Here is a 13,095-nt window from a genome sequence, read left to right as displayed (position 1 = left end):
CACCTCAGGTTTTATGAGTTCACCACGGAAGCCCTTTATACTCCACGGTATGACAACTAATGGCAAAAGAATATCAGATCTACAACATGTAGATCTGACTGCTTTTGTTATGCGACTTGTAGATCAGCCGATTTCTTTTTAAGATATTTTAATATCTTATATAATTTATGTTTTGAAAATGTTTGGTCTATGAACTATGGAACTATTGAACTTTTGACGTGTTCAATACAAATACACCAGGGTTAAAGTTGTAAAAGCTGTATTTTAAGACCTTGAATCTATGGATGCTTCCATTTAAGACCCCCTGGTGAACGGCAGAGAGAGAGAGACCTCTTGGCTGGATAGTTTAAAAAGGCCTCAGGGCCTATACTATACCGGCTCTCAAGGCCAAGAGTCGGTCCTTGACAACTTCCTGCATGTAGGTGTGTGTCATTTCGATATACTACTAAACTTGTATTCCTCTACTCATCTCGGACGTGTCGAGTGATTTCACGGCCCCCCCGGGGGGCTTTAAGATCTCAGCCCGACCGACAACAAGCGATAAAGTCTGCAGAATGTGTGCGGAGGCAGAGTATCCCACCGTCTTCATTCATCGTTGTGTTGAGTCAGAGGTGATGAGATGGCTCTCCAAAGCGCGTGTGGATTTTCCATTTCCTTTCGGTTCTCTGCTTGTCTAGCATTTTCTCTCTCGTTTCCATTATCACATGCCCTTTATTCAGATGTTTTTTTTCGGGAGTCTTTATGCTTCTAATGACAATACCACGCTGGGTGACGGGGGCCGAGAAGTACATGCAATACAACCGGTCTGGGGGGGGGGGGGGGGGCTGGGGGGAGATATCTTTAGCTGCGGCAGCACATCGTTCAAGATCTATAAACTACTACTAGGATCAGGCCTGTTAAAAGTGTTATGGTTTCGTCAATTATGTGCGGTTCACTTTTCTTTGTTAACCACTTAAACTATGTTATATCGATCATCAATCCATGAGTAGTTGTCAATGGTGGCTATGACAACGCTATTATGAGCAGCTGGGAGCACTTTTCACAGATGCAGCACACATGTACGTCCGTTCGTTTTGGAGTGAAACCTCGCCAATGCATTGGTTCATTTCTGTGCAGTCGTCTGCGCATGCAGCATGTACGTCCTTTTGGGAGTGAAACCCTCGCCAATGCATTGGTTCATTTCTGTGCAGTCATCTGCGCATGCAACATGTATGTACGTCCTTTTGGCGTGAAACCCTCACCAATGCATTGGTTCATTTCTGTGCAGTCGTCTGCGCAATGAACTCACCACTTGGAACTCCTGGTCGTGGTGCGTGGTGGTGAGGACCATCTGGGGCTGGAGGCCGGACTGGAGGAAGAAGCCGTGAGCCGACACCGTGCAGCCTCCGCTAAAGAGACGAGAACGGAAGGAAGCTCTGTCGGTTAGCGTTAGAATCAGACAAGGAATATAAATATGCCCAGTGGGAAGCACCTGCAGTTAGCGTTAGCGGTGTTAGCGCGGCCACTCGTCACCTCCCACGCGCGTTTCCGCTCGCCGTAAAACGAGAACGATAATGTGTCCCTGTTCGCCCGGTTATTATTCTCGCTCCAAGTCCCACTGCTTTCATTTCTCTCGATTTGACGTCCTCGGAGATGAAGCAAATTGGTCTACATCTCTTTTTCTGAGTCTGTTTGCACAGTCAGACGTCTGCACTCAACCTTGTAGCTATTGCTATTTTTCCTCCCCCCACATTTACACTCCCTTGCCCTGATTATGACTGGCTCACCTAATGATTACATTTTCAGCACGGCTCTTCATTTTCCTTCTATTACGGGATTTAATCTTGAGGACTGTTCTCAATAATAACTCTTACTGTACATCTGGAGGACCAGGTGGCCTCCTGAAAACTACTCAGTCTGGGAGCACAATATGGTACAGTATGCTCCCCCAGAGTTAGTGTTGAAGTGTCCTTGAGCAAGACGCTGAACCCCAAATAGGCTCCCGGTGTGCAGGTTGGTGCCTTGCATGGTTTCCTCCGCCATCTGTGTATGAACGTGTGTGTGAATGGCCATTGGGTGAATGTAATCATACTGTATGTTAAGCGCTCCATCGGTGTATGAATGGGTGTGAATGGGTGAATGTAATCTTATGTAAAGCTCTTTGGATAAAAGCGCTATATAAATGCATCCATTTTACACATTACAATAACTTTCTTTTTTTCTTTCTTTCTCTCTGTTTCAGGCATTGCTGCTTGTTTACAACAGGACACAGAGAGCCAGTATAGTATACTGCAGCATAAGGCAAGAACAACTGTACAACAACAACAACAAAACTCAAAATATTTTGCGAGCCCAAACTATACATTTCCCAAATACATGTCATGTGTTTGTACTGACCTGATGAAGGAGCGTAGGGGCTGGATGGTGTTGATGACCGGGTCCTCGTTGTAGGTGAAGGGGTTGGGGGCGTGGCGTTCCACTGAGTCCACCGTCAGCGTCACAGGCACGCTGGAGGGGTCCGCTTGGTCAGGGGTCTTACAGGTCAGCATGGAGGACGTCACACTGAGGAGAGACAGACAGGCTATAACGCTATTTTCGTACTCGGACACACACACACACACACACACACACACACACACACACACACACACACACACACACACACACACACACACAGCTGTCTATAGGAGTGGTTGCACTTACACCACTCAAAAATAAGGACAGAAGGCAAGAGAAAGGTGTGAGAGAAAACATCAGAGACAGAGAATAAGAGAGCAACAAGGAACAGGAGAGTGACATGATGGGGTATCTCCAATGTCCCCCGTTTGATTCTGTCTGGAGAGACCTTTGTTATCATCTGTATGAACCCCTCCCCTCTATTCCCTTGTTCAATCTCCACTCTCTACAGTATACACCGTGGTGCTGAATATGGACACAGACGGTTAGAAATGCTAGATATTCCAATATAAAACTGTCTAACACATGATGGACGCATCGATCAAGGGACTATGGACTAGGACTGACCTCAGGATGGTGCAGGTCTTCTTGCCCAGGGTCACCTCCCTCCTGTTGCCGGTGTCCAGGTGAGCTCCTCTGATGGTCAGCATGGTACCGCCAGACTTTGGGCCAAACTCAGGAAAGATCTCCTTGATGACGGGGTCCTGCATGGGGTCAGATGTTCCAGTTACCCTCAACTCATCTAGTTTAACTGAGATCAGATTCTAAAAATGTCTGTTTGAAAATGACAGTTTTCTGAAAAAGCTATGTTTCTATGTCAGTCGTTCTTCGGTTTTTCTAAAATAGCAGACCTACAAGCTCGCAGCGCGCCAACGAGTGGCGCTACGAGCTTGTAGGTCTGCTATTTTAGAAAAACCGATGAGCTTGTAGATCTGCTATTTTTCTATAGCTAAAGTACAACATATGCTTAAACACCAAATGGGGTTCCCGCCCAAAATGGGTTAATTGGACCGTTTGGGACACAAATAAATGTACAGAACAGTCACATGTGATTACCTCCGGGCTTTAAAGTTTAAATGTGCACACAGCAAAATAAATAAATCACATTTAAAAATCTGTTCTCCAAGTCACAAAACATTGTAGAACAGGCCTAGACAACGTCCTCTTTGTAAGTGTGTGTACTTTGCCCTTTTCTGCTGTCCTGAAACTGTAACTGAAACTATCATCTATGTGTTGAGTGACAACTCTTGGAGCCCTCAGTTAAAATCCCATCGATAGAGTGGGCAGAATGTGCACGAGCCCATTTTGATAGGCATGGGATTAGTCTCGCGTAGCCAGACAACTATTCCACAATCTCCTGAATGCTATATAGACTCTGGTACTACACCTCCTGAATGCTATATAGACTCTGGTACTACACCTCCTGAATGCTATATAGACTCTGGTACTACACCTCCTGAATGCTATATAGACTCTGGTACTACACCTCCTGAATGCTATAAAGACTCTGGTACTACACCTCCTGAATGCTATATAGACTCTGGTACTACACCTCCTGAATGCTATAAAGACTCTGGTACTACACCTCCTGAATGCTATAAAGACTCTGGTACTACACCTCCTGAATGCTATATAGACTCTGGTACTACACCTCCTGAATGCTATATAGACTCTGTTACTACACCTCCTGAATGCTATATAGACTCTGGTACTACACCTCCTGAATGCTATAAAGACTCTGGTACTACACCTCCTGAATGCTATATAGACTCTGGTACTACGCCTCCTGAATGCTATATAGACTCTGGTACTACACCTCCTGAATGCTATAAAGACTCTGGTACTACGCCTCCTGAATGCTATATAGACTCTGGTACTACACCTCCTGAATGCTATATAGACTCTGGTACTACACCTCCTGAATGCTATATAGACTCTGGTACTACACCTCCTGAATGCTATATAGACTCTGGTACTACACCTCCTGAATGCCATAAAGACTCTGGTACTACACCTCCCGAAATCTGTTCACGACAATATATTTTAAAATATCTTTAAATTTTATTTTTTTTATTTCCTTTTCTGCTAAGCAACTATAACAACAAAAGAAAACATCGCATGGATGCACCTGGGACGTATCCTCAGTGATGTATCCTGAGGTCAACGGGGTTTCGGGTCTCGCAACATCATACCCCTCACTCAGGCGACCCAGCCGGGAGTGATCAAGTCCCGACTTACGTCCCAGTAGCTACCCTCGATCAGTCCCATTAGGGAAAAACCAGGGGCACACAATCCGTTGAAACTACTCCAGAACTACTCTGCCAGGGCTGGGAGGTAGTGGTACACTTCTGGCACATGGAGGGACTAGGCTCTGTGGGTTGTCTCCTGTCCGGGCCCCTCCTACGTCTCACCAGGTCCACTCCTGCTCTCACCAGAGCGAGGACCTGTGCGTTGCACCAGAGTCCCAGCACCAGACAGTTCATTCAGGAGTGGTGGGCAATGGTTCTGCAGAGTCATGGTACTGCGGTTCCGCTTGCATGGCCCTCCTAAAGGCCTCACCGAGGGTTGTTGGGCTTCCTCCTCACGGAGGACACAGGCTGGGGTGCTAACCCATACTGCTCACCCGGTTGCCGTCTACATTCCGGCTGTCACCCGTCTCTCTGGTGGTCACCAGACTATACCTGGTTGTCACATATAGTCTATGAGTCACTATAAATAGAAGAACTATAACAAAAAAACAACAAGACAAGACAAACAAGCTATGCATGCTTAGATGATTTCTATTTATATTAGGATAAATGTGCGTGACTGTAATGACGAAATGGAAGTGGGGAGGAGGCTCCACTTCCGCTTCATATTTTACTCATGATGATAGAGCTTCCGTTGCTCCAGAGACTGTGTGACAGAGAGGCAACAGTCTGGCCACACGAGAGAGACTATAGCATGGGATTGACCCCAACGTTGACTCAACACGAACGTGCAATGAGACGAGACACTTGAACATTATCTTCATGCCCTCGTCGGTTCTTCTCACCACGAAGGAGAATCCGTCCATCTGGGCCACCTTGTGACCACTGGTCACCTTGACCATGCCCCCCGACGGGGTGAAGTTCCCACTGGGCACCGGAGAACAATGCAGCTCAGTCCACCTAGCGCGCGCACGCACGTACGCACACACACACACACACGCACACACACACACACACACACACACACACACACACACACACACACACACACACACACACACACACACACACACACGCACACACACACACAGATCAGCCATTATGCTCTGCCGCCGCCCGCAATCTAACCATTTAAGCCTAATTCAATGATAAGCTACTATGCTACAAAGCTACTACACAGCAGAAAAAGGCACAAGGAGGCAATCTTCGGGCCGTGGTGGGGGTGGGTTCAAACATGTAAACAATGAGAGGACTATGATAGGGGAGGGAGGGGGGGGGACTCGTTTATAGGCAATGATGGGGGCTTTTGAATTCAAACTGCAAGGCCACACACTGGACTGGACTGGAGCGGGTGGGGTGGGGAGGAGTGGAAAGTCTGGACGCAAGCGATTTCTGCAGCAGTTTAACAATTAGGGGAGTCATGTGTGGTACGTGATCGGAGCTCATGCACAGCTCCTGTTCACAGCGAGATAGAGAGAGGGTCTTAACATTCTTCCTTCAACAGAACAATCATTATTATAATATAAGCCTCTCTGTGACCCTAGTGAACACTAACTGTTCTAGGCTAGCTCATTCATCTGGTAGCTGCCCAGTGCTGTACATTAATACATTAATGTGTAGTACGCAAGCATGCATATGTTTGCTCACACGCGCACTTACAGGCAAGCAGACATACAGTATATTGTGCATGCATAAACTATCTATACACACCGATATACATGAATGAATGCATGCAGACGTACATGCATGTACTCAGGCATGTACACAATCGCGCGCGCACACACACACACACACACACACACAACACACACACACACACACACACACCCACACACACACACACACACACACACACACACACACACACACACACACACACATCTTCTTCCCTCACCTGTTGACATTGTCTTGTCGGGACAGTTTGCAGACGACCCCGCCCACCTCCACCGCAACCAGCGAGGACTTGAAGCTCTCCGTCTTGTTGAAGCCGAAGTTGCGTCCGCACACCGTCACCACCGTGTTTCCCTTTAGCGGCGCGCTGGCCGGAGAGACCTGGACGACAACCAGCACACGGCTTTATAGGTTGAGTTGCAAAAATAGCCGATCTACAAGCTCACAACACGTCGCAGCATGACACGTTGTTGTGCGGGTTGTAGTTCTGTTATTTTAAAGGTTGTGGCCTATCTATGCATTTCCCACCCTATTTTCACTAATGCTAATGTAGCAGAGTGGCTCAGAGCCTCTGCCTGATGGCCTCAAAACTCTAATATCTCCCCCGGTCCAGAGGGATATCCCTTTGGTCTAGTGGTTAAGATGTTGGACTTTCACACGGGAGTCCCGAGTTCGAATCCCGGGCGTTAAACTAATGCATTGGCAGTCGATATCTCCCCTGAACAGTGGTTAAAAAAAACTAAAAAGGTAATGATTGTAAAATGGGCTGTTATGAATTGAATAGAGATGCTAATACAATGTACAGTCAGTGGCATGCAGGGAATCAATATTTTCAGTATCTCTAAAGGCGATGTCTTACAATACAGTAGCACGTAAAAATGTCACAGGTGTTTGGCAATGGTTGTCATTAAGTTAAATAATCACCTGCATTTTGACAATGTGTGTGTTTGTCGAGTGCTACTTCGATTGGAACTACAGGGACAACCCATCACCGGAACGCTGGCTGTTATTACTGTATGTATTATTCACAAGCTATGGATCCGTGCGACTCTCCAAATGAAATAGTTTGGGCGATTCAATGTGGCTGTAATGATGCACTATAGCATTAGACAAACTTTCACACTGTCAGCGGAAACTGGCTGGCAATTATAGCGCCTATATAAGAAAACAAAACGCCGCACTGCGTAGTTATACTGGTCAAGCAGGACAGTCATTTAAAGCCTTTAAAGTAGAGGCCAATGTCGTGTTTAAGCAGTGGTGCAAAAAGTAAACTCACTTACTTAAGTAAAAGTACCAACACACGTCTGAATTGTGTCTGTCTCATTATTTTGGTTAACTGTGTTATAAGTGCTCACCGAAAGATTTCTTTAGCACACTGCATTATAGAAATAATCTGTTACAAGTGAAAGTACTGTTTATGCAGATTTGTAGAATGTCCTAAACTTCAAACCTATACAGAAAGTATGACTTTTGGGGACAAAAGATGCAATTACTGGGGACGAGAGAAAAAAAAGTAAAGTACTTTTGGCAGGGAGTTAAAAAGTAAGGTAACTATATTATTATTTTTAAATAATAAGTAATAATAATACTGTTTAAGAGTTACTTTCCAACACTGCGTGCCAGTTATCCTCCTTCAAAGTAGAGACCAATGTCTTGTTTAAAGTATAGTGGCGTGACTGGAGAGGACGCCTGGGGGGGAGGGGGGGGGGGGGTGACGACAGCGACACTGCAACACGTTCTGCATGAGCAGCGTATAACTGCTGTCGTGACTCGTGAAATGCAGCAGAGCTCTGTTTAATAATGCGCACCTCATAAAAAGGTCCAGGAGGACAGCTGTTGATATACTGTGTGTCCTGGCCTGTCCTGTTGTGTATACGCTGTGCAGAATTCACAGTCCGGAGCTGTCTGGCTGAGCTGTCTTCATAATGTAGACAGCTCTGTTGTTTGTGTTGATGATGTGGTGATGGGTACCCTATGGCTAACCCTATTCAGTATTTAAGTCCGACGTCATTTTGTAGTGCTACGTTACGTCCGGGTCCAAGTGGCACCAGCTCCCGTCCGCATCTCATTGTAAATAGAATATCTAAACGCGTGAATCTTTTTAAATTGACGTTATTTTTCAGAAAGGAAGCCATAGAGGGTTAAAATGGGTCTTAATGCTTCCAACTCGAGTAGAATTATTAATGTTTTGTACAAGTGTCCATGACAACAAAAAATATATGATGTGGAGTGGAGACAATAAAGACTATTATTATCATTATTATTGAAGGTGGCAACAGTCCATTTGCTCTGTAAAATATTTCGGGGGATATTTAGAATGTGTGCAGGCTTGAGTATGTTGAATCTAGTTTGCATTAATGAGGATTTAGTTGACACAATAAAATAAAATGGCGATAGTATTCCATGTGGGGAAGACGGCCTGTCACAGCCAGATTTGGGAGAGCAGCGCAGCTTTGTTGTTGCGAGGAAAGCGGTAAAATTAGACTTTCGTGGTTGTTTTCGTCTCAGATTTAGTCCGACGGAGCGTCACAGTATAACTCCATGGGGACACAAAAGCGACACAAAAGTAGGACCCGGAAGTATCTCAGGAGGGGGCGCTCACGTCACAGCTAAAATACTGAATACAAACCGCATGCGCGGAATCCACGGATGAGTCATTTGTTTTTCTCAAAAAGAATTATTCAACGATTTTGTAACCCCATTTCTTCACCCGTGTCAATTATCTAATGTAATGCTGGGCTCTACACTCCCTCTGACAACCTGGGGAGAACAACAGACTGACCTCATACTTCCTTCACTGCATGAGGAGTCCAAGCCACTTCTTTTCACCTGACAGGGGGAGAGTTTCGTAGCGCGTGGAAGGGGGAGGTAGTTTAGGGACCAGGATTACTGCATGTTTCACTTACTTACTTACTTATTACTGCAGGTAGGGTACCTACCCTAGGGGACACGGGGAGAACATACAAACTCCACACAGAAAGGCCCTTTGGCCAACCCCACCCAGGGTATGGGCACTGATGCCGCGGAGAAGAGAACACTACACGCCACCAGCGTCCAGAGCAGGAGTATTTTCAGTGGCTTCCCTATACAAACAACTAAGGGTACATTTCTTTACTGCTCCTGTGCAGTTGCTGTGCAACGTTTATTTGCATCACCTGTTCCTGTCACCTGTCAGGGGCTTTTTTCAAGGAGCTCAAAAACATCTAGTGTTTACATGCATACATTCAAGTATGTGGATGACCTGCTAAGTATCAAGTTTCCCCCCGAAATGCCTTCCTTCTTTTTTTTTTTGCATAAAAAGAACAACCCAGGCCTGGGCCGTGGCTCAGCGGTCCAGGCACCTTGGCTGGTAATCCAGTCTGGCAGTGTGCCGCGGGTTCGACTCCAGATCCAGACGGCCTTTACTGCATGTCTTCCCCTCCATCTCTCTCCTCCATTTCCTGTCAGCCTACTGTCTGTCCCTCCATAAAAAAATATAAAATAAAGGCGAAAGCCACAAAAAAGAACAACCCATCTAATGGTATACCACTAAACCCCACATTGCCCAATCCAGGTTTAAAGCTGCCTTTTTGTCACACAGTTAAAGCATTCCATTGTAACAGTAGTCTATACGGTGGTGCTCTCTCTGCTGTGCTCTGTAAAACAGAGAGCATGTGATGACGTGTGGAGCAGCAATAAAGGCCAGAAGAAGGAAAAGAAACATCTTTATATACAGCCAACGGAGGCTCACAGCTGGGGGCGGCGTGGCGCTGAATAGCAGAATGCCACTATAAAACCAGTTCAAATGCTTAAACAAAAGCACCCAGAGCACTACTGACCAAAATGATAGGATAGAATAGATTTCAAGTAAAAAAAAAACACACATATAGCCTACTGTAACTGTTAACTGTTTTAAAGCCTTTTCATATCAAGGTCCATCATTTATTCAGCATTTGAGCCACGGACCAACATTTGAAAGATATTGTGTTGTGGCCGTTACCATGGGAGAGATAACAGGCAAACAAACCTTGGTCGCAAATAACAATTCTCCTACATTCACTCAATTGTGGAGACTTTATTGTAAATTAACTGATGCAGATGTATAACAATGATTTAACCCTTGAGAGCGTAAAATGAAACCCATTGTATGCTCTCAAGAGTTTAATTATTGTTAATCATCAAGAGTTAAAGATCTATAAGGGTCCATTTGGTTACCAACTCTCCATCATTTAGCTGCAGGGACCACCCGGAACCCCCTCAAGGACCGCTGGTTGAGAACCACTGCTGTAACCGTTCACACAAAAAACGTCTCCAAAGCTCATTTCCACTGTCATTACAGTATGTGCACCACCATACCAGTATCACCTATAATATATATGCGATACTCATATAATCACTTGTCATCAATTAATGAAGCAATTGTCAACATTAACAACCATAGCCACCATCACATGCTGGGCGGTTATACCAGTATTGTTTTTGGCAGCAAATTTCTATTTTAGTTTTAGTCATAGTCTCTTGAATAGTTTTCATTTAGTTTTAGTCATATTTCAGTCAACCGGAATGTTTCCACAAACGCGTAGAGATCATAGATCTGCTATTTTCAGCATGCAACAAAGTGTAAAATGACTTATTCTGGATTTTTTTTAGTTTTTATTTGTTGTCAAAACTGACAGTACGTACAGTATGTAGTCATAGTTTTAGTCATCATTGCTTAGTTTTATGTAGTTTTTGTCAGTGAAAAAAGGTAGTCGACGAACAATTTTCGTCACAGTAGTAATCGACGAAATCAACACTGGTGGTTACCTTGGAGATAGCCTGGGGTCCACCTATGCTTTCTATGGCATAGGCAGCTCCCGGCAGGATCCACCGGGAGAATCTAGACACAGCTGCGCGACATGAGACTACCGGTAATTCATTAGAGCGACAGAGAGAGAGAGAGGAGTGTGTGTGTGTGTACGGGTGTGCGTCAATTTAACAAAGGTGCAGACGATCAGAAATCAGCAGAGAGTGATCGATGTTTGCGCTACGCTATGCCGAATTGAATTGGACTCGGTTCCAGACTTTTTTTTTCTCTCCCTGGAAATAAAAACGTCTGGGTTTCCGAGGCTACCTTGGAGATAACCTTTCCCTGCCTGTATGTTGACTCCAACTTCCAATGCCAGAGTTTCCAATGGCATGGGCCAAATGCGAACAAAAATAAAAGCCTGGCTCTTATAGGCCAGTCAGGTCTACCTTGGTGATGACGGGGGCGCAGTGGTCCTGGGTCCAGGTGGAGTGGGCGGGGCACTGCGGGGACCGCGTACAGCGTCCGTCACACCAGCCGCATCCCGTCACCCCCGACGACAGCAGGCACGACGTACAGCTCATCAGCTGACCACAGCCGGGGCCAATCAGAGGCACCTTGGTGATCTGGGGGGGGGGGGGGGGGGAGGGGAGTGGGGTCAGCACTCACACACACACCTTGAGCGTGTGTGTGCACAACAGGGACTACCTTTTTTGCTGAGCCTGGGAGTCGATGGTCGCTGATCGGGCGCTTGTTTTAGAGGTTAGGTTTAGGTATACATTTTTCACAACAAGCGTGCTCGGCAAAAAAGAGAGTCCCGTGCACAACCTGTGTCGGAATTATGTTGACAGAGTTGCGCCCAACATGACTGCAAAGAATATATAGAAATGATTACAAATACGGTTTGTACGTTTCAATGAAACGTCTTTGATGAACCTTGTCTAAAGTGGTCATAGGATGTTATCTCTAAAATGTATGTACATTATACACTGTATAATATGAAAGAATACATATAGTACAAAATACAAACAAACAAAGTTTTACTTTTATGTAACTGTACACAAGATGTAACAATAAAGTACAACCTTGAACCTTGTTCATATCCACCTGGAAAAACTCAAATCGCTCATTAATATCACGTTATTAATATTGCCTGTTATATATTGCCTGGCTATATTTAGCAATACATCTCTGGTTTGATGTATTTTGCATATATTCTGCTATTCTGTGTATATGTCTTCATATATGCTTTACCTCAAGTGGCCTTGTGGTTAGAGTGTCCGCCCCAAGACTGGGAGGTCGGGGGTTCAATCCCCGGCCGGGTCATACCAAAGACAAAAAAGAAAAAATGGGACCCAATCCCTCCCTGCTTGACACTCAGCATCAAGGGTTGGATTGGGGGTATAAGTCCCTGCGACATACTAGCGTGATGTCCAGGGGGTGTACTTGCACATCAAGCTGCCTCACGCTACAGAAACAGGAGATAGGCTCCTGCCCTATGGGCCTCATGGCTCGGCAAGGCTACTTACCCTCAAGGAAATGTTTCAAATGGACGTTACAGTACGTGCTCTTTGGTATCTTTCCACTGGGACAAAGAGCGGGAACGTGATCTTTTGTGTGGCCAGTTTAGAGCGCGGTGACGTTAAACCTGCAGGACATAATTGTGTGAAAGTATCTGCTGGCACGGCTCCACGTCCAGCATTGTGACTCGGTGCCAGTGAGGGACTGCTTTTCTAATTATTCCACTAATGCCAAGAATGCTCCGAAATACACTCTGTGTGTACTGTGTGTATTGTGTGTGCGCGTGCACGCATGTGTGCGCGCGCGTGTGTGCGTGCGCGTGCTTTTGTTATTATGTGGCATTATTCATACAGAGTGTGTCATTGTGCATTCATGTTGAAACGTATATTTATTATCTGAGAGGGTGTGTCTGTCTCAATGACCTACATCCTTAATCCTACTATATCTTACACTGTGCACACGCGTGTGCGTGCGAGAGAGAGAGAGTTTATGTTTTGTGCAAGAGAGCCTATT

The 13,095-nt window shown here is 45.5% G+C and overlaps 1 protein-coding gene across 1 annotated transcript in view; it reads right to left on the bottom strand.

The window, feature by feature from the left end:
- met (MET proto-oncogene, receptor tyrosine kinase) overlaps positions 1-13,095 on the bottom strand; it is a 96,356-nt gene that overhangs the window by 49,514 nt on the left and 33,747 nt on the right. Inside the window, exons 6-11 of the mRNA XM_083762396.1 lie at positions 11,511-11,687; positions 6,520-6,677; positions 5,471-5,585; positions 3,004-3,140; positions 2,377-2,541; positions 1,289-1,388 (exon numbers count right to left, since the gene is read on the bottom strand). Of these exons, the coding sequence (XP_083618522.1) occupies positions 1,289-1,388; positions 2,377-2,541; positions 3,004-3,140; positions 5,471-5,585; positions 6,520-6,677; positions 11,511-11,687 (852 nt within the window). The remainder of the gene's footprint in view (positions 1-1,288; positions 1,389-2,376; positions 2,542-3,003; positions 3,141-5,470; positions 5,586-6,519; positions 6,678-11,510; positions 11,688-13,095) is intronic.

This window comes from Protomyctophum parallelum, assembly GCF_964188405.1.
Source record: "Protomyctophum parallelum genome assembly, chromosome: 4".
Taxonomy (NCBI): domain Eukaryota; kingdom Metazoa; phylum Chordata; class Actinopteri; order Myctophiformes; family Myctophidae; genus Protomyctophum; species Protomyctophum parallelum.
This window is presented reverse-complemented; position numbering and strand designations above follow the sequence as displayed.